This window comes from Dendrobates tinctorius, unplaced genomic scaffold (assembly GCF_039654945.1).
Source record: "Dendrobates tinctorius isolate UK_male_01 unplaced genomic scaffold, ASM3965494v1 ptg000157l, whole genome shotgun sequence".
NCBI classification, from domain to species: Eukaryota; Metazoa; Chordata; class Amphibia; order Anura; family Dendrobatidae; genus Dendrobates; species Dendrobates tinctorius.
In genome coordinates this window covers 13,380,229-13,401,042 of record NW_027361824.1, presented here as the reverse complement: position 1 = coordinate 13,401,042, position 20,814 = coordinate 13,380,229, and the positions used below count along the sequence as shown (strand labels likewise).

Sequence of the window (20,814 nt, the reverse complement as noted above, 5' to 3'; positions counted from 1 at the left end):
GACTCAGTGCTCTGACGTGCTCCTTGCACGCATCCGGCTTCACTCACACCCGGACGAACGAAGTCTCTGTATACCACGTGTTCCTGTGTCCACGCTTTACACGTTCCTGCAGACACACTCACCCACTCACTCGTGTCTCCTGTGAGCCGGCCGCCTGGTGCCAGCAGTCGTGGTGCCTCACCCCCTGGGGCTTGCCCCTGACACTCCCTGTATAGGGGGTGGTCTTCACTAGGTCAGCTCGCCCTGGGAGGGTTGGTGTCACGACCCAGAGGGTCCACTCCAGGAGTCGTCACACTCACTAACGGGTAGGGAGAGAAAAAGAAGCAGTTTTCAGTGCCCAAATACCTCGAAAATCTATACAATTAACCACTTCCTAACTTGTAACTCAGATTTCGTTATTTATCTCCTTCAATGCCCCTGCAACCTATGGTATATACGGTAGGTGAGACAACGTGCGAATTCAAAATTTGAATAAATTACCATCAGAAAGCAAAGGTTAGATCTTCCAGTCTCGAAACACTTTACTGAATCCAGCCATACAGAAAAACAGTTACGAATAATTAAAAACATAAACAATAACATAAAAAATAATAAATAATAATAATAAATAATATAATAATAATAAATAATATAATAATAAATAATGTATTGTGCGGTACCACCAGCGGAACACCGTCGCACCACACACACATTCTCACACTCACGCTCTCACATTCACACTCACACACACGCGCACACACACACTCTATACGCCCTCTGCACCACACACCCTCTCACATTCACACCCACATTCTCACACTCATACACTCACAGTCACACTCACACACACACACGTGCGACGTGTCTACAGGCAGAGGAAGCCGGTCACATTAAAGGGGTTTTCCCATGAACGAAAGTTTATTTTAAAAATTGTCAGTGTCTGACCGTGTACAGAGAATACCACAGCTCCTGGGCAGGGGAGGAAGCAAAAGACAATACTGACATTACAGCAGGAGATCGCAGAGGATACATTTTGTGATGTAAAATATTTCACTGTTTTTAAACAATATTTTACCTCACAAAATTTATCCTCTGCGATCTCCTGCTGTAATGTCAGTATTGTCTTTTGCTTCCTCCCCTGCCCAGGAGCTGTGGTATGCTCTGTACACGGTCAGACACAGAGGTGAGAGAGACAGAGCATAGGGGGGAGACAGCTCAAACGGGACAGCACATGAGGGGAGAACACAGCACAGGAAGGAGAGAGACAGCAGACAAGGGGGATAGCACATGGGGTAGACAGGTCAAAGAAGAGAGCACAGACGGGAGAAGTCAGCACACTACCGTTCAAAAGTTTAGGGTCACTTAGAAATTTCTTTATTTTTGAAAGAAAAGCACAGTTTTTTCCTATGAAGCTAACATTAAATGATTCAGAAATACACTCTATACATTGATAATGTGGTAAATGACTATTCTAGCTGCAAACGTCTGGTTTGTCATGCAATATCTTCATAGGTGTATAGAGGCCCATTTCCAACAACCATCACTCCAGTGTTCTTATGGTGCTTTGTGTTTGCTAACTGTAAGAAGGCTAATGGATGGTTAGAATAACCTTGATAACCCTTGTGCAAGTATGTTAGCACAGCTGAAAACAGTTTGGCTGATTAGAGAAGCTATAAACCTGACCTTCCTTTGAGCTAGTTGAGAATCTGGAGCATTACATTTGTTGGTTCCATTAAACTCTCAAAATGGCCAGAAAAAAAGAACTTTCATGTGAAACTCAACAGTCTATTCCTGTTCTTAGAAATGAAGGCTATTCCATGTGAGAAATTGCCAACAAACTGAAGATTCCTACAACGGTGTGTACTACTCCCTTCAGAGGAGAGCACAAACAGGCTCTAACCAGAGTAGAAAGAGAAGTAGGAGGCCCCGCTGCACAACTGAGCAACAAGACAAATACATTAGAGTCTGTAGTTTGAGAAATCGACGCCTCACAGGTCCTCAACTGGCAGCTTCATTAAATAGTACACTCAAAACGCCAGTGTCAACGTCTACAGTGAAGAGGCGACTCCGGGATGCTGGCCTTCAGAGCAGAGTGGCAAAGAAAAAGCCATATCTGAGAGTGGCTAATAAAAGGAAAAGATTAATATGGGCAAAAGAACAGACACTGGACAGAGGAAGATTGGAAAAAAGTGTTATGGACAGACGAATCCAAGTGTGAGGTGCTTGGATCACATAGAAGAACATTTGTGAGACACAGAACAACTGAAAAGATGCTGGAAGAGAGCCTGACGCCATCTGTCAAGCATGGTGGAGGTAATGTGATGGTCTGGGGTTGCTTTGGTGCTGGTAACGTGGGAGATTTGTACAAGGTAAAAGGGATTTTGAATAAGGAAGGCTATCACTCCATTTTGCAGCGCCATGCCATACCCTGTGGACAGCGCTTGATTGGAGCCAATTTCATCCTACAACAGGACAATGACCCAAAGCACACCTCCAAATTATGCAGGAACTATTTAGGGAAGAAGCAGGCAGCTGGTATTCTATCTGTAATGGAGTGGCCAGCGCAGTCACCAGATCTCAACCCCATTGAGCTGTTGTGGGAGCAGCTTGACCGTATGGTGCGCAAAAAGTGCCCATCAAGCCAAACCGACAAGTGGGAGGGGCTTCTGGAAGCATGGGGTGAAATTTCTCCAGATTACCTCAGCAGATTAACTGCTAGAATGCCAAAGTTCTGCAATGCTGGAATTGCTGCAATGGAGCATTCTGTGACGAAAGCCAAGTCTGAAGGAGAAAATTATTATTTCAAATAAAAACCTCTTTTCAAACCTTGTCAATGGCTGGACGAGATTTTACATTCATTCGGCAACTCATCTGATTAATAAAAGTATGAGATTTCATGGAAAACACAAAATTATCTGGGTGACCCCAAATGTTTGAACGGTAACGTATGTACTGTATATACAGGGTGGGCCATTATATGGATGCACCTAAATAAAATGGGAATGGTGGGTGATATCAAGTTCCTGTTTGTGGCACATTAGTATATGGGGGGGGGGAAACTTTTCAAGATGGGTGGTGACCATGGTGGCCATTTTGAAGTCGGCCATTTTGGATCCAACTTTATTTTTTCCAATGGGAAGAGGGTCATGTGACACATCAAACTTACTGAGAATTTCACAAGAAAAACAATGGTGTGCTTGGTTTTAACGTAACTTTATTCTTTCGTGAGTTATGTACAAGTTTCTCTTTGTTTACAGCCATTCACCTGCAGCAGAGGTTCACACGTGAGGAGCGGATAGAAATTGTGTTGATGTCTGGTGAACGCAGTACCCGGGTCATTGCAGCAGATTCCAAAGCAAGACGCCCTGCGCAAGAAAACGGTCACCATTCCCATTTTATTTAGGAGTATCCGCATACATGGCCCACCCTGTATACTCACCTGTGAGAGATCACTGCTTGAAAAAGGCTCAGAGTGACCGTCGGTGAGGTGACCCTGATGGGGGACGGTCCTACGCTGTCTAATATCAAAAACCTTACCGTGTGTCAGAGCTGACCTCAGTGTGTGAAGAAGGGCAGACAAAGGACTATTTATGATCAAAACCAGTGTTACTAAGAACCCTGTGTCTCGTAAATGCACGCTTGCTTTTTACTTGTTTAGTTGCAGCAGGGTTTATGCTTATTTTGCTTCTTTAGGTTTTGGGTATATAGATGTAGCAGAGCTAATCTTACCCTCAGGCGCAGGTCTCGGCCATACATGCTGCAATCTGTGGCGTTACGTCGCACATACACATTAGACTGAAGTTTGACGAACCAGCCAGGGATCAGCCGACAGTCTAATGTGCATAGGGGCCAGCAGGTTGATTTCCAATGGTCAAAACTTTTGTTTTCTAAGAGATAAACCTCCGCCAGAGAAGGCTGGAGACCACAGAGGAGTCTGAAGGAGACAAAGGAGTCTGGAGAAGAACAGAAAGTCTCTAAGGAACAGTGAAATAAGGAGGCGGATAGAGGAGTCTGGTGGAGGCCAAAGGCCAGATGACAGGAATCTACCAGAGAACTAAGGCATCTGGAGGAGAGCAGAGAGTCTCAAAGGAACAGTGAAATCTGTAGGAAGAGAGAGGAGCCTGGAGGAAGATAGAGGAATCTGGAGGAGACAGTGGAGCCTGGAGGAGGACAGGGGAGTCTGGAGGAGGACAGAGGAGTCTGGAGGAGGATGGAGGAGTCTGGAGGATCTGGAAAAGTCTAAAAGGGACAGGGGAGTCTGGAGGATCCAGAAAAGTCTAGAGGGGACAGAGGAGTCTGGTGAAGGCCAGAGGCATCTGAAGGTGGCACAGGAATCTACAAGAGAACTAAAGCATTTGGAGGAGAACAGAGAGTCTGGAATGAACATTGAAATCTGTAGGAATAGAGAGGAGTCTGGAAAAAAACAAAGGAGTCTGGAGGAGGACAGAGGAGTCTGGAGGAGGACAGAGGAGTCATGGAGGAGGACAGAGGAGTCATGGAGGAGGACAGAGGAGTCTGGAGGAGGACAGAGGAGTCATGGAGGAGGACAGAGGAGTCTGGAGGAGGACAGAGGAGTCATGGAGGAGGACAGAGGAGTCATGGAGGAGGACAGAGGCGTCATGGAGGAGGACAGAGGAGTCTGGAGGAGGACAGAGGAGTCATGGAGGAGGACAGAGGAGTCATGGAGGAGGACAGAGGAGTCGTGGAGAACACAGAAGCGCTCTTATGTGTGGGGGAGTCTGCAGACTGTCGGTCCATGTGGTGTGGGCAGTGTTGCAGACCAGCGCAGCCCATTATCTCCGTTGTACACTCGGTCCCTGCGGCTGGAGCTGTCCCTGGTGCTGAGGAGCGACTGCAGCATCACTGATGGGAGCACTGATGTATATGGTGAGGACAATGTTCTGCCAAGTTACATTCACTGGTCGCATTGAATATTGTGTCCAGCTCTGGGAACCATCAGCACAAAACAAGGACTTAGAACAGGTGTACTGTGACGTCAGCATTACCCCTTCACAGCCCCAGACCACCAGGGATGTTACCATTAACTCTAGTGCTAGACCATGAGGGATGTTATTAATACATTTTATAACCTAGACCACCAGGGATGCTATCATTATCCCCTTTCCTGCACTAGACCACCAGGGATGCTATCATTATCCCCTTTCCTGCACTAGACCACCAGGGATACTATCGTTAACCATTTCCCTACACTAGAAAACAAGGGATGCTGTCATTAACCCCTTCCCCACCCACACTAGACTACCAAGGATGCTATCATTAACCCCTTCCCTACACTAAATCACAAGGGATGCTATCATTAATCCCTTCCCTACACTGGACCATCAGGGATGCTATCATTAACCCCTTCACTATGCAATACTTCCAGGGATGATATCATTAACTCCTTCACTACACTAGACTACCAGGGATGCTATCATTAATCATTTCACTACACTAGATCACCATGAATGCTGTCATTAACCCCTTCACTATATTAGACCACCTTGGATGCTGTCATTAACCCTCTCCCTACACTAGACCACCATGGATGAGATTATTAACCCCCTTCCCTACATTAGACCACCATGGAAGCTATCATTAACCCCTTCCCTACTCTAGACCACAAGGAATGCTGTCATTAAAGGGGTTGTCCACTACTTCTCAAACCCTATTTTCCCCCCAAGTAAAATAATATTTCACCTATACTCTCCTGCAGTGCCTGCGCTGTTCTGGCGATGTTGTCACTTTCTTTACCGGCTATCTGAGGCCAATCAGCATTGGATTCACTCTTACTTGGACTGGGCCATGATCCACACAGAGGAATTTAAAGGGCCGGTCCGATCTTAATGCATATAAAGCTCAATCACAGCATAATGACCAGTTCTCCAACCTGCTAACTTACTTTGTGTTTCACTTCCTTTCCATTTTGAAGAACTCTGCTTGTTGTCAGTAAGAGCATTCTAGTTTACAATCAGAGAGCAGAAACCTATCACACAGCTGAAGGTCTGTAGCAGCGTATCAGTCTAGGTAATCCTCCTCTGTGGCATACATGACCCACTCTAAAGGCAGAAATCCAGGGAACCTTCCGGGTCCCACCATCAGCACTCCTTGAATTCCCATAAAGAATCACATCACAGCAATCTACAGTGAGGTCATTATACTGTATGGAGGGTTATGTGGGGTCATTATACTGTATGGAGGGCTATGTGAGGTCATTATACTGTATGGAGGGTTATGTGGGGTCATTATACTGTATGGAGGGTTATGTGGGGTCATTATACTGTATGGAGGGTTATGTGGGGTCATTATACTGTACGGAGGGCTATGTGGGGTCATTATACTGTGTGGAGGGCTGTGTGGGTTCATTATACTGTACGGAGGGCTATGTGGGGTCATTATACTGTATGGAGGGCTATGTGGGGTCATTACACTATTTCCGGAGCTATGTGGGGTCATTACACTATTTGGAGGGCTACGTGGTGGCTATTATACTGTTTGGAGGGCTATGTGAGAATCATTATACTGTTTGGAGGATTGTGTGAGGTCCACCATACTGTATGGAGGGCTGTGGGGGAATCATTATACTACATGGAGGGTTGTATGGGGTCCACCATACTGTATGGAGGGTTGTGGGGGAATCATTATACTGTTTGGAGGGTTGTGTGGGGTCCACCATACTGTATGGAGGGCTGTGGGGGAATCATTATACTGTTTGGAAGGTTGTGTGGGGTCCACCATACTGTATGGAGGGCTGTGGGGGAATCATTATACTGTTTGGAGGGTTGTGTGGGGTCCACCATACTGTATGGAGGGCTGTGGGGGGACCATCCTATTGCATATGGGGCCTTTATACTGTGTGTGTGGTCACTGAGGGGGCATCATACTTTGTAGAGGGGATACTGTAGAGTGGTCATGCTGTGCCTTTGGAGGGTGGTGTGGAGGAATTCACTGCTGGGGTATCATACTGTGTTTGGGGGACCCTTGTTGGCATCATACCTCTTCCATGAGAGCGTACACTATTGGGGCTTTAATAGGAGGAAAACGTACTTTATAAGGGCTGTAAAGTAGTGAGCTGAGCTCTTCTGTGACCAAGACGAATGTTATTATTATTTTTGAAGGGGAGTCGGGTGGATTGAATTAGGACATCTGCTATGGGGCCCCATGATTTCTGTGTACACTCCTGTTTGAGATCTGTATTTATTTACGGGGTCTGCTCTTGGGTCTGATTTATTCTGAGCAGAGGATCCCCAGACTTTCCGTTTCTCTCTACTTGTTGCCCCGGTTGGGGTCCTTTTAGGTAGCCCCAGTCTAACTATAGCATTGCTGGCCACGTACTCTGCTTGTCCTTGTAATGTGATGAGGAGAGGCTGACATTTCCTTTATGGCAGCGATTTACCAGCAGAGCCCCCTCGCTCAAATGTTCTGCATGTGGACAATTTTATGCCGTGTTTCCAAGCAACCGGCAGAGAAAAGAGAGTAATGAAAGGAGAAACAATCAATTGACAAAAAAAAAGACCAAAACCTTCAGAGATCAATAATACAGCAGAGTCATTTACTGCACAGAGAACTCCAGAAACAGAGCAGTGCACTGCAGTCACCTCGCCACTAGAGGGCGCAAACACTGCAGTCAGTAACCTCGCCACTAGAGGGCGCAAACACTGCAGTCAGTCACCTCGCCACTAGAGGGCAATAACACTGCAGTCAGTCACCTCGCCACTAGAGGTCGCTAACACTGCAGCTGGTTATTCAGGAGCCACCAACGGATATTTTCCGGATTTCCTTAGAATTGCCCAGGTGATTGAATTCTTGCCCTTCCAGAATGTAATTAATATGGGAGACCATGAATCATGAGCCAGAAACCAGAAATCTGTACCCAACACAGAATGCCACAGTATGTGAGGGACACACAACAACTGATGAGCCGTGTATCTAATCCTATCCTGTGTGATACTGAATTCTGAGCCGTGTATCTAATCCTATCCTGTGTGATACTGTCTGCTGAGCCGTGTATCTAATCCTATCCTGTGTGATACTGACTGCTGAGCCGTGTATCTAATCCTATCCTGTGTGATACTGACTGCTGAGCCGTGTATCTAATCCTATCCTGTGTGATACTGACTGCTGAGCTGCGTATCTAATCCTCTCCTGTGTGATACTGACTGCTGAGCCGTGTATCTAATCCTCTCCTGTGTGATACTGACTGCTGAGCCGTGTATCTAATCCTATCCTGTGTGATACTGACTGCTGAGCCGTGTATCTAATCCTCTCCTGTGCGATACTGACTGCTGAGCCGTGTATCTAATCCTATCCTGTGCGATACTGACTGCTGAGCTGTGTATCTAATCCTATCCTGTGTGATACTGACTGCTGAACCCATTATCTAATCCTATCCTGTGTGATACTGTATGCTGAGCCGTGTATCTAATCCTATCCTGTGTGATAGTCTGCTGAGCCGTGTATCTAATCCTATCCTGTGTGATACTGACTGCTGAGCCGTGTATCTAATCCTATCCTGTGTGATACTGACTGCTGAGCCGCGTATCTAATCCTATCCTGTGTGATACTGACTGCTGAGCCGTGTATCTAATCCTCTCCTGTGCGATACTGACTGCTGAGCCGTGTATCTAATCCTATCCTGTGCGATACTGACTGCTGAGCCGTGTATCTAATCCTCTCCTGTGCGATACTGACTGCTGAGCCGTGTATCTAATCCTCTCCTGTGCGATACTGACTGCTGAGCCATGTATCTAATCCTATCCTGTGTGATACTGACTGCTGAGCTGTGTATCTAATCCTATCCTGTGTGATACTGACTGCTGAACCCATTATCTAATCCTATCCTGTGTGATACTGTATGCTGAGCCGTGTATCTAATCCTCTCCTGTGTGATACTGCCTGCTGAGCCGTGTATCTAATCCTATCCTGTGTGATACTGACTGCTGAGCTGTGTATCTAATCCTCTCCTGTGTGATACTGACTGCTGAGCCGTGTATCTAATCCTATCCTGTGTGATACTGACTGCTGAGCCGTGTATCTAATACTATCCTGTGATGCTGACTGCTGAACCCATTATCTAATCCTATCCTGTGTGATACTGTCTGCTGAGCAATGTATCTAATCCTATCCTGTGTGATACTGACTGCTGAGCCGTGTATCTAATCCTTTCCTTTGTGATACTGACTGCTGAGCCGTGTATCTAATCCTATCCTGTGTGATACTGACTGCTGAGCCGTGTATCTAATACTATCCTGTGATGCTGACTGCTGAACCCATTATCTAATCCTATCCTGTGTGATACTGTCTGCTGAGCAATGTATCTAATCCTATCCTGTGTGATACTGACTGCTGAGCCGTGTATCTAATCCTATCCTTTGTGATACTGACTGCTGAGCCGTGTATCTAATCCTCTAATGTGTGATACTGACTGCTGAGCCGTGTATCTAATCCTTTCCTTTGTGATACTGACTGCTGAGCCGTGTATCTAATCCTATCCTGTGTGATACTGACTGCTGAGCCGTGTATCTAATCCTCTCCTGTGTGATACTGACTGCTGAGCCGTGTATCTAATCCTATCCTGTGTGATACTGACTGCTGAGCCGTGTATCTAATCCTCTCCTGTGTGATACTGACTGCTGAACCGTGTAACTAATCCTCTCCTGTGTGGTACTGACTGCTGAGCCGTGTATCTAATCCTCTCCTGTGTGATACTGACTGCTGAGCCGTGTATCTAATCCTCTCCTGTGTGATACTGTATGCTGAGCCGTGTATCTCATCCTATCCTGTGCGATACTGTCTTCTGAGCCGTGTATCTAATCCTCTCCTGTGTGATACTGACTGCTGAGCCGTGTATCTAATCCTATCCTGCGTGATACTGACTGCTGAGCCGTGTATCTAATCCTCTCCTGCGTGATACTGACTGCTGAGCCGTGTATCTAATCCTATCCTGCGTGATACTGTCTTCTGAGCCGTGTATCTAATCCTATCCTGTGTGATACTGACTGCTGAGCCGTGTATCTAATTCTATCCTGCGTGATACTGACAGCTGAGCCGTGTATCTAATCCTCTCCTGTGTGATACTGACTGCTGAGCTGTGTATCTAATCCTATCCTGTGATACTGACTGCTGAGCCGTGTATCTAATCCTATCCTGCGTGATACTGACAGCTGAGCTGTGTATCTAATCATATCCTGTGTGATACTGTCTGCTGAGCCGTGTATCTAATCCTATCTTGTGTGATACTGACTGCTGAGCCGTGTATCCAATCCTATTCTGTCTGCTGAGCCGTGTATCTAATCCTATCCTGTGTGATACTGTCTGCTGAGCCATGTATCTAATCCTATCCTGTGTGATACTGACTGCTGAGCTGCGTATCTAATCCTATCCTGTGTGATACTGTCTGCTGAGCTGTAATAATAATAATCTTTATTTATAATAATCTTTATTTTTATATAGCGCTAACATATTCCCCAGCGCTTTACAGTTTGCACACATTTTTTCATCACTGTCCCCGATGGGGCTCACAATCTAAATTCCCTATCAGTATATGTCTTTGGAGTGTGGGAGGAAACCCACGCAAACACGGGGAGAACATACAAACTCCTTGCAGATGTTGTCCTAGGTGGGATTCGAACCCAGGACTCCAGCGCTGCAAGGCTGCAGCGCTAACCACTGAGCCACCGTGCTGCCCGTGTGATACTGTCTGCTCAGCCGTGTATCTAATCCTATCCTGTGTGATACTGTCTGCTGAGCTGTGTATCTAATCCTATCCTGTGTGATACTGACTGCTGAGATGTGTATCTAATCCTCTCCGGTGTGATACTGACTGCTGAGCCGTGTATCTAATCCTATTCTGTGTGATACTGTCTGCTGTGCCGTGTATCTAATCCTATCCTGTGTGATACTGACTGCTAAGCCGCATATCTAATCCTATCCTGTGTGATACTGACTGCTGAGCCGCGTATCTAATCCTATCCTGTGTGATACTGACTGCTGAGCCGCGTATCTAATCCTCTCCTGTGTGATACTGTCTGCTGAGCCGCGTATCTAATCCTCTCCTGTGTGATACTGTCTGCTGAGCCGCGTATCTAATCCTCTCCTGTGTGATACTGACTGCTGAGCCGCGTATCTAATCCTCTCCTGTGTGATACTGACTGCTGAGCCGTGTATCTAATCCTCTCCTGAGTGATACTGTCTGCTGAGCCGTGTATCTAATCCTCTCCTGTGTGATACTGACTGCTGAGCCGTGTATCTAATCCTCTCCGGTGTGATACTGTCTGCTGAGCCGTGTATCTAATCCTCTCCTGTGTGATACTGTCTGCTGAGCCGTGTATCTAATCCTCTCCTGTGTGATACTGTCTGCTGAGCCGTGTATCTAATCCTATCCTGTGTGATACTGACTGCTGAGCCATGTATCTAATCCTCTCCTGTGTGATACTGTCTGCTGAGCCGTGTATCTAATCCTATCCTGTGTGATACTGTCTGCTGAGCCGTGTATCTAATCCTCTCCTGTGTGATACTGTCTGCTCAGCTGTGTATCTAATCCTATCCTGTGTGATACTGTCTGCTGAGCCGTGTATCTAATCCTATCCTGTGTGATACTGACTGCTGAGATGTGTATCTAATCCTATCCTGTGTGATACTGACTGCTGAGATGTGTATCTAATCCTCTCCTGTGTGATACTGACTGCTGAGCCGTGTATCTAATCCTCTCCTGTGTGATACTGACTGCTGAGCCGTGTATCTAATCCTATCCTGTGTGATACTGACTGCTGAGCCGTGTATCTAATCCTATCCTGTGTGATACTGACTGCTGAGCCGTGTATCTAATCCTCTCCGGTGTGATACTGACTGCTGAGCCGTGTATCTAATCCTATCCTGTGTGATACTGACTGCTGAGCCGTGTATCTAATCCTCTCCGGTGTGATACTGACTGCTGAGCCGTGTATCTATTCCTCTCCGGTGTGATACTGACTGCTGTGCTGTGTATCTAATCCTATCCTGTGTGATACTGACTGCTGAGCCGTGTATCTAATCCAATCCTGTGTGATACTGACTGCTGAGCCGTGTATCTAATCCTCTCCTGTGTGATACTGACTGCTGAGCCGTGTATCTAATCCTCTCCGGTGTGATACTGACTGCTGAGCCGTGTATCTATTCCTCTCCGGTGTGATACTGACTGCTGTGCTGTGTATCTAATCCAATCCTGTGTGATACTGACTGCTGAGCCGTGTATCTAATCCTCTCCTGTGTGATACTGACTGCTGAGCCGTGTATCTAATCCTATCCTGTGTGATACTGTCTGCTGAGCTGTGTATCTAATCCTCTCCGGTGTGATACCGTCATTGAGGGACAGGTAAATGACAATTATAACTGATGTTTCTCCACGTTTATTTCGGCGGTGAGGAAACATACATTCCATATGAACCTGTGCTCGGTGCGGGCGGTGACCGTCTTCCGCCCCTGATGATCTCCCGCTGGTCGGCGGCCGCTGGATTCTATTCTCCCCTTTCCATCTGATAATCCAGAACATTTCATAATCCGGCCGATCTGTTTCCCTTTCGTTCTGGATTATCAGATGTTTTCTCTGATTGGCCCTGAAGCGTCTCCAGTACTCCGGTTCCTCGGTGCCGACACCCCACGGTCCCGCCCTGGCAGTGACACATTTGGCACAAGGGAAGATAAATAGACGGGAAGAGGAAGAAGGACGACGACATGGACACAAGAATGGATCATACTGGTCAAAAAATGTAATAAGACAACATAGACAAGAGTCACAAAAATACCAGAAAATCTGTCGCATTTATCCTGATCCCTTATGTTTCTGAGTGTAGTGACTTGGGGTCGTCGATACATCCCCTTTATCAAGGAGCCCTTTACGGCTGCTCAAACGTCCTGCTCAGATGGATGCCAGGCCCGGTGTCCAGCCGCCCGTCCTCCGCTCCGACACCGACAGCCAGCAGAGAACTAGAAACCTCAGAGAATGGAAACACAACGGCTATAACGGGGCCGAACGCTTCTATCTGTCATAGCCTACAAGATTACAGAAAAGACCCCACAGAGCTCAGACGCTTTTATGGGGGCACTCTAAGACTGGCACTATGAGGAGGCGTCTCAGGCATTAGTAATGGGGACACTACCAGACTGGCACTATGATGAAGGGTCTCAGCCATTAGTAATGGGGGCACTCTCTTGCTGGTACTATAAGGAGGCATTAGTAATGGGGGCACTCTCTTGCTGGCACTATGAGGGGACATTAGTAATGGGGGCACTCTCTTGCTGGCACTATGAGGGGGCATTAGTAATGGGGGCACTCTCTTGCTGGCACTACGAGGCGGCATTAGTAATGGGGGCACTCGCTTGCACTATGAGGGGTATTAGTAATGGGGGCACTCTTGCTGACACTATAAGGAGGCATTAGTAATGGGGCACTCTTGCTGGCACTATGAGGGGGCATTAGGAATGGGGCACTCTCTTGCTGGCACTATGAGGGGGCATTAGTAATGGGGAACTCTCTTGCTGGCACTATAAGGAGGTATTAGTAATAGTGGCACTCTCTTGCTGGCACTATGAGGGGGCATTAGTAATGAGGGCACTCTCTTGCTAGCACTATGAGGGGGCATTAGTAATGGGGCACTCTCTTGCTGGCACTATGAGGCGGCATTAGTAATGGGGAGCAATCGCTTGCACTATGAGGGGTATTACTAATGGGGGCACTCTTGCTGACACTATAAGGAGGCATTAGTAATGGGGCACTCTCTTGCTGGCACTATGAGGGGGCATTAGTAATGGGGGCACTCTCTTGCTGGCACTATGAGGGGGCATTAGTAATGGGGCACTCTCTTGCTGGCACTATGAGGCGGCATTAGTAATGGGGAGCACTCGCTTGCACTATGAGGGGTATTAGTAATGGGGGCACTCTTGCTGCCACTATAAGGAGGCATTAGTAATGGGGCACTCTCTTGCTGGCACTATGAGGGGGCATTAGTAATGGGGCACTTTCTTGCTGGCACTATGAGGGGACATTAGAAATGGGGGCACTCACTTGCTGGCACTATGAGGGGGCATTAGTAATGGGGGCACTCTTGCTGACACTATAAGGAGGCATTAGTAATGGGGCACTCTCTTGCTGGCACTATGAGGGGGCATTAGTAATGGGGCACTCTCTTGCTGGCACAATGAGGGGGCATTAGTAATGGGGCACTATTGCTGGCACTACGAGGCGGCATTAGTAATGGGGGCACTCTCTTGCGGGCACTATGAGGGGGCATTAGTAATGGGGGCACTCTTTTGCTGGCAATATGAGGGGCGTTAGTAATGGGGCACTCTCTTGCTGGCTCTACGAGGCAGCATTAGTAATGGGGCACTCTATTGCTGGCACTACAAGGGGGCATTAGTAATGGGGGCACTCTCAGGCATTAGTAATGGGGGCACTCTCTTGCGGGCACTATGAGGGGGCATTAGTAATGGGGCACTCTCTCGCTGGCACTACGAGGCGGCATTAGTAATGGGGGCACTCTCTTGCGGGCACTATGAGGGGGCATTAGTAATGGGGGCACTCTCTTGCTGACACTATAAGGAGGCATTAGTAATGGGGGCACTCTTGCTGGCACTATGAGGGGGCATTTGTAATGGGCGCACTCTCTTGCTGGCACTATAAGGAGGCATTAGTAATGGGGCACTCTATTGCTGGCACTACGAGGGGGCATTAGTAATGGGGGCACTCTATTGCTGGCACTACGAGGGGGCATTAGTAATGGGGGCACTCTCTTGCTGGCACTATAAGGAGGCATTAGTAATGGGGCACTCTCTTGCTGGCACTATGAGGGGGCATTTGTAATGGGCGCACTCTCTTGCTGGCACTATAAGGAGGCATTAGTAATGGGGCACTCTCTTGCTGGCTCTACGAGGCAGCATTAGTAATGGGGCACTCTATTGCTGGCACTACGAGGGGGCATTAGTAATGGGGGCACTCTCTTGCTGGAACTATAAGGAGGCATTAGTAATGGGGCACTCTCTTGCTGGCACTATGAGGGGGCATTAGTAATGGGGCACTCTCTTGCTGGCACTATAAGGAGGCATTAGTAATGGGGCACTCTCTTGCTGGCACTATGAGGGGGCATTAGTAATGGGGCACTCTCTTGCTGGCACTGCGAGGCGGCATTAGTAATGGGGCACCCTTGCTGGCACTACAAGGGGGCGTTAGTAATGGGGCATTCTCTTGCTGGCTCTACGAGGCAGCATTAGTAATGGGGCACTCCATTGCTGGCACTACGAGGGGGCATTAGTAATGGGGCACTCTTGCTGGCACTATGAGGGGGCATTAGTAATGGGGCACTCTTGCTTGCACTATGAGGGGGCGTTAGTAATGGGGCACTCTTGCTGGCACTATGAGGGGGCGTTAGTAATGGGGGCACTCTTTTGCTTGCACTATGAGGGGGCATTAGTAATGGGGGCACTCTTGCTGGCACTATGAGGGGGCGTTAGTAATGGGGGCACTCTCTTGCTGGCACTATGAGGGGGCGTTAGTAATGGGGCACTCTCTTGCTGGCAATATGAGGGGGCGTTAGTAATAGGGCACTGTCTTGCTGGCACTATGATCGGGCATTAGTAATGGGGCACTCTTGCTGGCACTACGAGGCAGCATTAGTAATGGGGCACTCTCTTGCTGGCACTATGAGGGGGCGTTAGTAATAGGGCAATCTATTGCTGGCACTATGATCGGGCATTAGTAATGGGGCACTCTTGCTGGCACTACGAGGCAGCATTAGTAATAGGGCACTCTCTTGCTGGCACTATGAGGGGGCATTAGTAATGGGGCACTCTATTGCTGGCACTACGAGGGGGCATTAGTAATGGGGCACTCTCTTGCTGGCACTATGAGGCATTAGTAATGGGGCACTCTCTTGCTGGCACTATGAGGTGGCATTAGTAATGGGGCACTCTTGCTTGCACTATGAGGGGGCGTTAGTAATGGGGCACTCTATTGCTGGCAATATGAGGGGGCGTTAGTAATGGGGCACTCTTGCTGGCACTATGATCGGGCATTAGTAATGGGGCACTCTCTTGCTGGCACTACGAGGCAGCATTAGTAATGGGGCACTCTCTTGCTGGCACTATGAGGGGGCGTTAGTAATGGGGCACTCTCTTGCTGGCACTATGAGGGGGCGTTAGTAATGGGGCACACTTGCTGGCACTATGAGGGGGCGTTAGTAATTGGGCACTCTCTTGCTCGCATTATGAGGGGGCGTTAGTAATGGGGCACTCTATTGCTGGCAATATGATGGGGCATTAGTAATGGGGCACTCTCTTGCTGGCACTACGAGGCGGCATTAGTAATGGGGCACTCTCTTGCTGGCAATATGAGGGGGCGTTAGTAATGGGGCACTCTCTTGCTGGCACTATGATGGGGCGTTAGTAATGGGGCACTCTCTTGCTGGCAATATGAGGGGGCGTTAGTAATGGGGCACTCTCTTGCTGGCACTATGATGGGGCGTTAGTAATGGGCACTCTCTTGCTGGCAATATGAGGGGGCGTTAGTAATGGGGCACTCTCTTGCTGGCACTACGAGGCGGCATTAGTAATGGGGCACTCTCTTGCTGGCAATATGAGGGGGCGTTAGTAATGGGGCACTCTCTTGCTGGCACTATGATGGGGCGTTAGTAATGGGGCACTCTCTTGCTGGCAATATGAGGGGGCGTTAGTAATGGCGCACTCTCTTGCTGGCACTATGATGGGGCGTTAGTAATGGGGCACTCTCTTGCTGGCAATATGAGGGGGCGTTAGTAATGGGGCACTCTCTTGCTGGCAATATGAGGGGGGCGTTAGTAATGGGGCACTCTCTTGCTGGTACTATGAGGGGGCGTTAGTAATGGGGCACTCTCTTGCTGGCACTATGAGGGGGCATTAGTAATGGGGCACTCTTGCTGGCACTATGAGGCGGCATTAGTAATGGGGCACTTTTGCTGGCACTATGAGGCGGCATTAGTAATGGGGCACTTTCTTGCTGGCACTATGAGGGGGCGTTAGTAATGGGGCACTTTTGCTGGCACTATGAGGCGGCATTAGTAATGGGGCACTCTCTTGCTGGCACTATGAGGTGGCATTAGTAATGGGGCACTCTTGCTTGCACTATGAGGGGGCGTTAGTAATGGGGCACTCTATTGCTGGCAATATGAGGGGGCGTTAGTAATGGGGCACTCTTGCTGGCACTATGATCGGGCATTAGTAATGGGGCACTCTCTTGCTGGCACTACGAGGCAGCATTAGTAATGGGGCACTCTCTTGCTGGCACTATGAGGGGGCGTTAGTAATGGGGCACTCTCTTGCTGGCACTATGAGGGGGCGTTAGTAATGGGGCACTCTTGCTGGCACTATGAGGGGGCGTTAGTAATTGGGCACTCTCTTGCTCGCATTATGAGGGGGCGTTAGTAATGGGGCACTCTATTGCTGGCAATATGATGGGGCATTAGTAATGGGGCACTCTCTTGCTGGCACTACGAGGCGGCATTAGTAATGGGGCACTCTTGCTGGCAATATGAGGGGGCGTTAGTAATGGGGCACTCTCTTGCTGGCACTATGATGGGGCGTTAGTAATGGGGCACTCTCTTGCTGGCAATATGAGGGGGCGTTAGTAATGGGGCACTCTCTTGCTGGCACTATGATGGGGCGTTAGTAATGGGCACTCTCTTGCTGGCAATATGAGGGGGCGTTAGTAATGGGGCACTCTCTTGCTGGCACTACGAGGCGGCATTAGTAATGGGGCACTCTCTTGCTGGCAATATGAGGGGGCGTTAGTAATGGGGCACTCTCTTGCTGGCACTATGATGGGGCGTTAGTAATGGGGCACTCTCTTGCTGGCAATATGAGGGGGCGTTAGCAATGGCGCACTCTCTTGCTGGCACTATGATGGGGCGTTAGTAATGGGGCACTCTCTTGCTGGCAATATGAGGGGGCGTTAGTAATGGGGCACTCTCTTGCTGGCAATATGAGGGGGGCGTTAGTAATGGGGCACTCTCTTGCTGGTACTATGAGGGGGCGTTAGTAATGGGGCACTCTCTTGCTGGCACTATGAGGGGGCATTAGTAATGGGGCACTCTTGCTGGCACTATGAGGCGGCATTAGTAATGGGGCACTTTTGCTGGCACTATGAGGCGGCATTAGTAATGGGGCACTTTCTTGCTGGCACTATGAGGGGGCGTTAGTAATGGGGCACTTTTGCTGGCACTATGAGGCGGCATTAGTAATGGGGCACTCTCTTGCTGGCACTATGAGGCGGCATTAGTAATGGGGCACTCTTGCTGGCACTATGAGGCGGCATTAGTAATGGGGCACTCTTGCTGGCACTATGAGGCGGCATTAGTAATGGGGCACTCTCTTGCTGGCACTATGAGGGGGCATTAGTAATGGGGCACTTTTGCTGGCACTATGAGGCGGCATTAGTAATGGGGCACTTTTGCTGGCACTATGAGGCGGCATTAGTAATGGGGCACTCTTGCTGGCACTATGATGGGGCATTAGTAATGGGGCACTTTTGCTGGCACTATGAGGCGGCATTAGTAATGGGGCACGCTCTTGCTGGCACTATGAGGCGGCATTAGTAATGGGGCACTCTTGCTGGCACTATGAGGCGGCATTAGTAATGGGGCACTCTCTTGCTGGCACTATGAGGCGGCATTAGTAATGGGGCACTCTTGCTGGCACTATGAGGCGGCATTAGTAATGGGGCACTCTTGCTGGCACTATGAGGCGGCATTAGTAATGGGGCACTCTCTTGCTGGCACTATGAGGGGGCATTAGTAATGGGGCACTCTCTTGCTGGCACTATGAGGGGGCATTAGTAATGGGGCACTCTCTTGCTGGCACTATGAGGCGGCATTAGTAATGGGGCACTCTTGCTGGCACTATGAGGGGGCATTAGTAATGGGGCACTCTCTTGCTGGCACTATGAGGGGGCGTTAGTAATGGGGCACTCTCTTGCTGGCACTATGAGGGGGCGTTAGTAATGGGGCACTCTCTTGCTGGCACTATGAGGGGGCGTTAGTAATGGGGCACTTTCTTGCTGGCACTATGAGGGGGCATTAGTAATGGGGCACTCTTGCTGGCACTATGAGGGGGCGTTAGTAATGGGGCACTCTCTTGCTGGCACTATGAGGGGGCGTTAGTAATGGGGCACTTTCTTGCTGGCACTATGAGGCGGCATTAGTAATGGGGCACTCTTGCTGGCACTATGAGGGGGCATTAGTAATGGGGCACTCTCTTGCTGGCACTATGAGGGGGCGTTAGTAATGGGGCACTCTCTTGCTGGCACTATGAGGGGGCGTTAGTAATGGGGCACTTTCTTGCTGGCACTATGAGGGGGCATTAGTAATGGGGCACTCTTGCTGGCACTATGAGGGGGCGTTAGTAATGGGGCACTCTCTTGCTGGCACTATGAGGGGGCGTTAGTAATGGGGCACTTTCTTGCTGGCACTATGAGGCGGCATTAGTAATGGGGCACTCTTGCTGGCACTATGAGGGGGCATTAGTAATGGGGCACTCTCTTGCTGGCACTATGAGGGGGCGTTAGTAATGGGGGCACTCTCTTGCTGGCACTATGAGGGGGCGTTAGTAATGGGGCACTTTCTTGCTGGCACTATGAGGGGGCGTTAGTAATGGGGCACTTTCTTGCTGGCACTATGAGGGGGCGTTAGTGCTGGCACTACGAGGTCTCTCTGGCATTAGTAATGGGGGCAGTCTCTGGCATTGTTGGGGCGCTGCACAGTACTGTGTATAGGGGCACTGCATACAGAGGCTGGTACTGTCTGTCTGCTGGCCTATGCTTTTACACTTCATTTTCGGCAGATGTGGCGGGCGATGTCCCCTACAGGGCGAGGCACTGTTACTAGAAGGACCCTGGCTGCCATTTCAACAGGTATTCGCTGGTAATGTAGGCACTGCACTGATTATTGGGACACTCTGGACAGTACAGTGGCACTGTATATAGAGGCTGGTACTGCGTCTGGCACTGTTAATGGTGGCACTTTATGGTTGGCAGTGTTTTGCGGGGGAGCTTTGGCACTGTGGATGCTGGCAGTATATTTAGGGCACTGGCTGCACTGGTGCGGCCCTGGTAATAGAGTCACTCTCTGTCTGGCACTGTTAATGGGGTACGCTGGGGGTGTACTCAATGTGTAGGCAGGGCTTATATGTAAAGTGCTCTATGTCTATTACCAGTGATGTCTCCCCAGTTTTGGCATTTGACAGTACGACACGGATCTCCTGACACTACGACACGTCACAGTACACAATGTAACACCGTATCTAAGACACCACGCTACACACTGAGCGGACGAACGTCGACCGTCCACAACATCATATTCACAGTATCGGGAAATTATCAAATGAAATAAAGTTCATGGTCCCGCGAGGCCTGCAGAGCGTCAGCCGGCCGGCCGGTGCAGGATGGTGACGCAGCCGTGGTAGCTGGTGCAGCGCTGCATGGGCGGCTCCGCATCTACCTGCCCGGTTCTGGGATCGAACACGAAAGCTTTTTCCGTTCCTTCACCATTTTCGTCTCTGCCGCCCAGTATGTACATTTTACCGCCACACACCGTCACACCGCAGCTCTCCTGCACACACACAAGCAGAGGGTAAGACTAGAATATGGCGGAGGTAAGAAGGGCACATCCCAGGTCTAAAGGCTCAAATATGGCCGACCGGGGAGTTAGTCATAAAGGGTCCATAAGAGCCTGGAAAGGGTAAATGAAAAATGTGTATGGAAACCATCAACAAGCAGGATGGCCGGCGCTGATGGCTCATGTTGGACAGGCAAAAGTTGTCCAAATGCCCCGATTTCTG

General features: G+C 49.0%; 1 protein-coding gene across 1 annotated transcript in view; it reads right to left on the bottom strand.

The window, feature by feature from the left end:
* Positions 1-7,512: 7,512 nt before the first annotated feature.
* The window catches only part of KLHL35 (kelch like family member 35), a 37,765-nt gene continuing 24,463 nt past the window's right edge, over positions 7,513-20,814 (bottom strand). Inside the window, exon 7 of the mRNA XM_073548601.1 lies at positions 7,513-20,585. Within this exon, the coding sequence (XP_073404702.1) occupies positions 20,397-20,585 (189 nt within the window). The 3' untranslated portion in view covers positions 7,513-20,396. The remainder of the gene's footprint in view (positions 20,586-20,814) is intronic.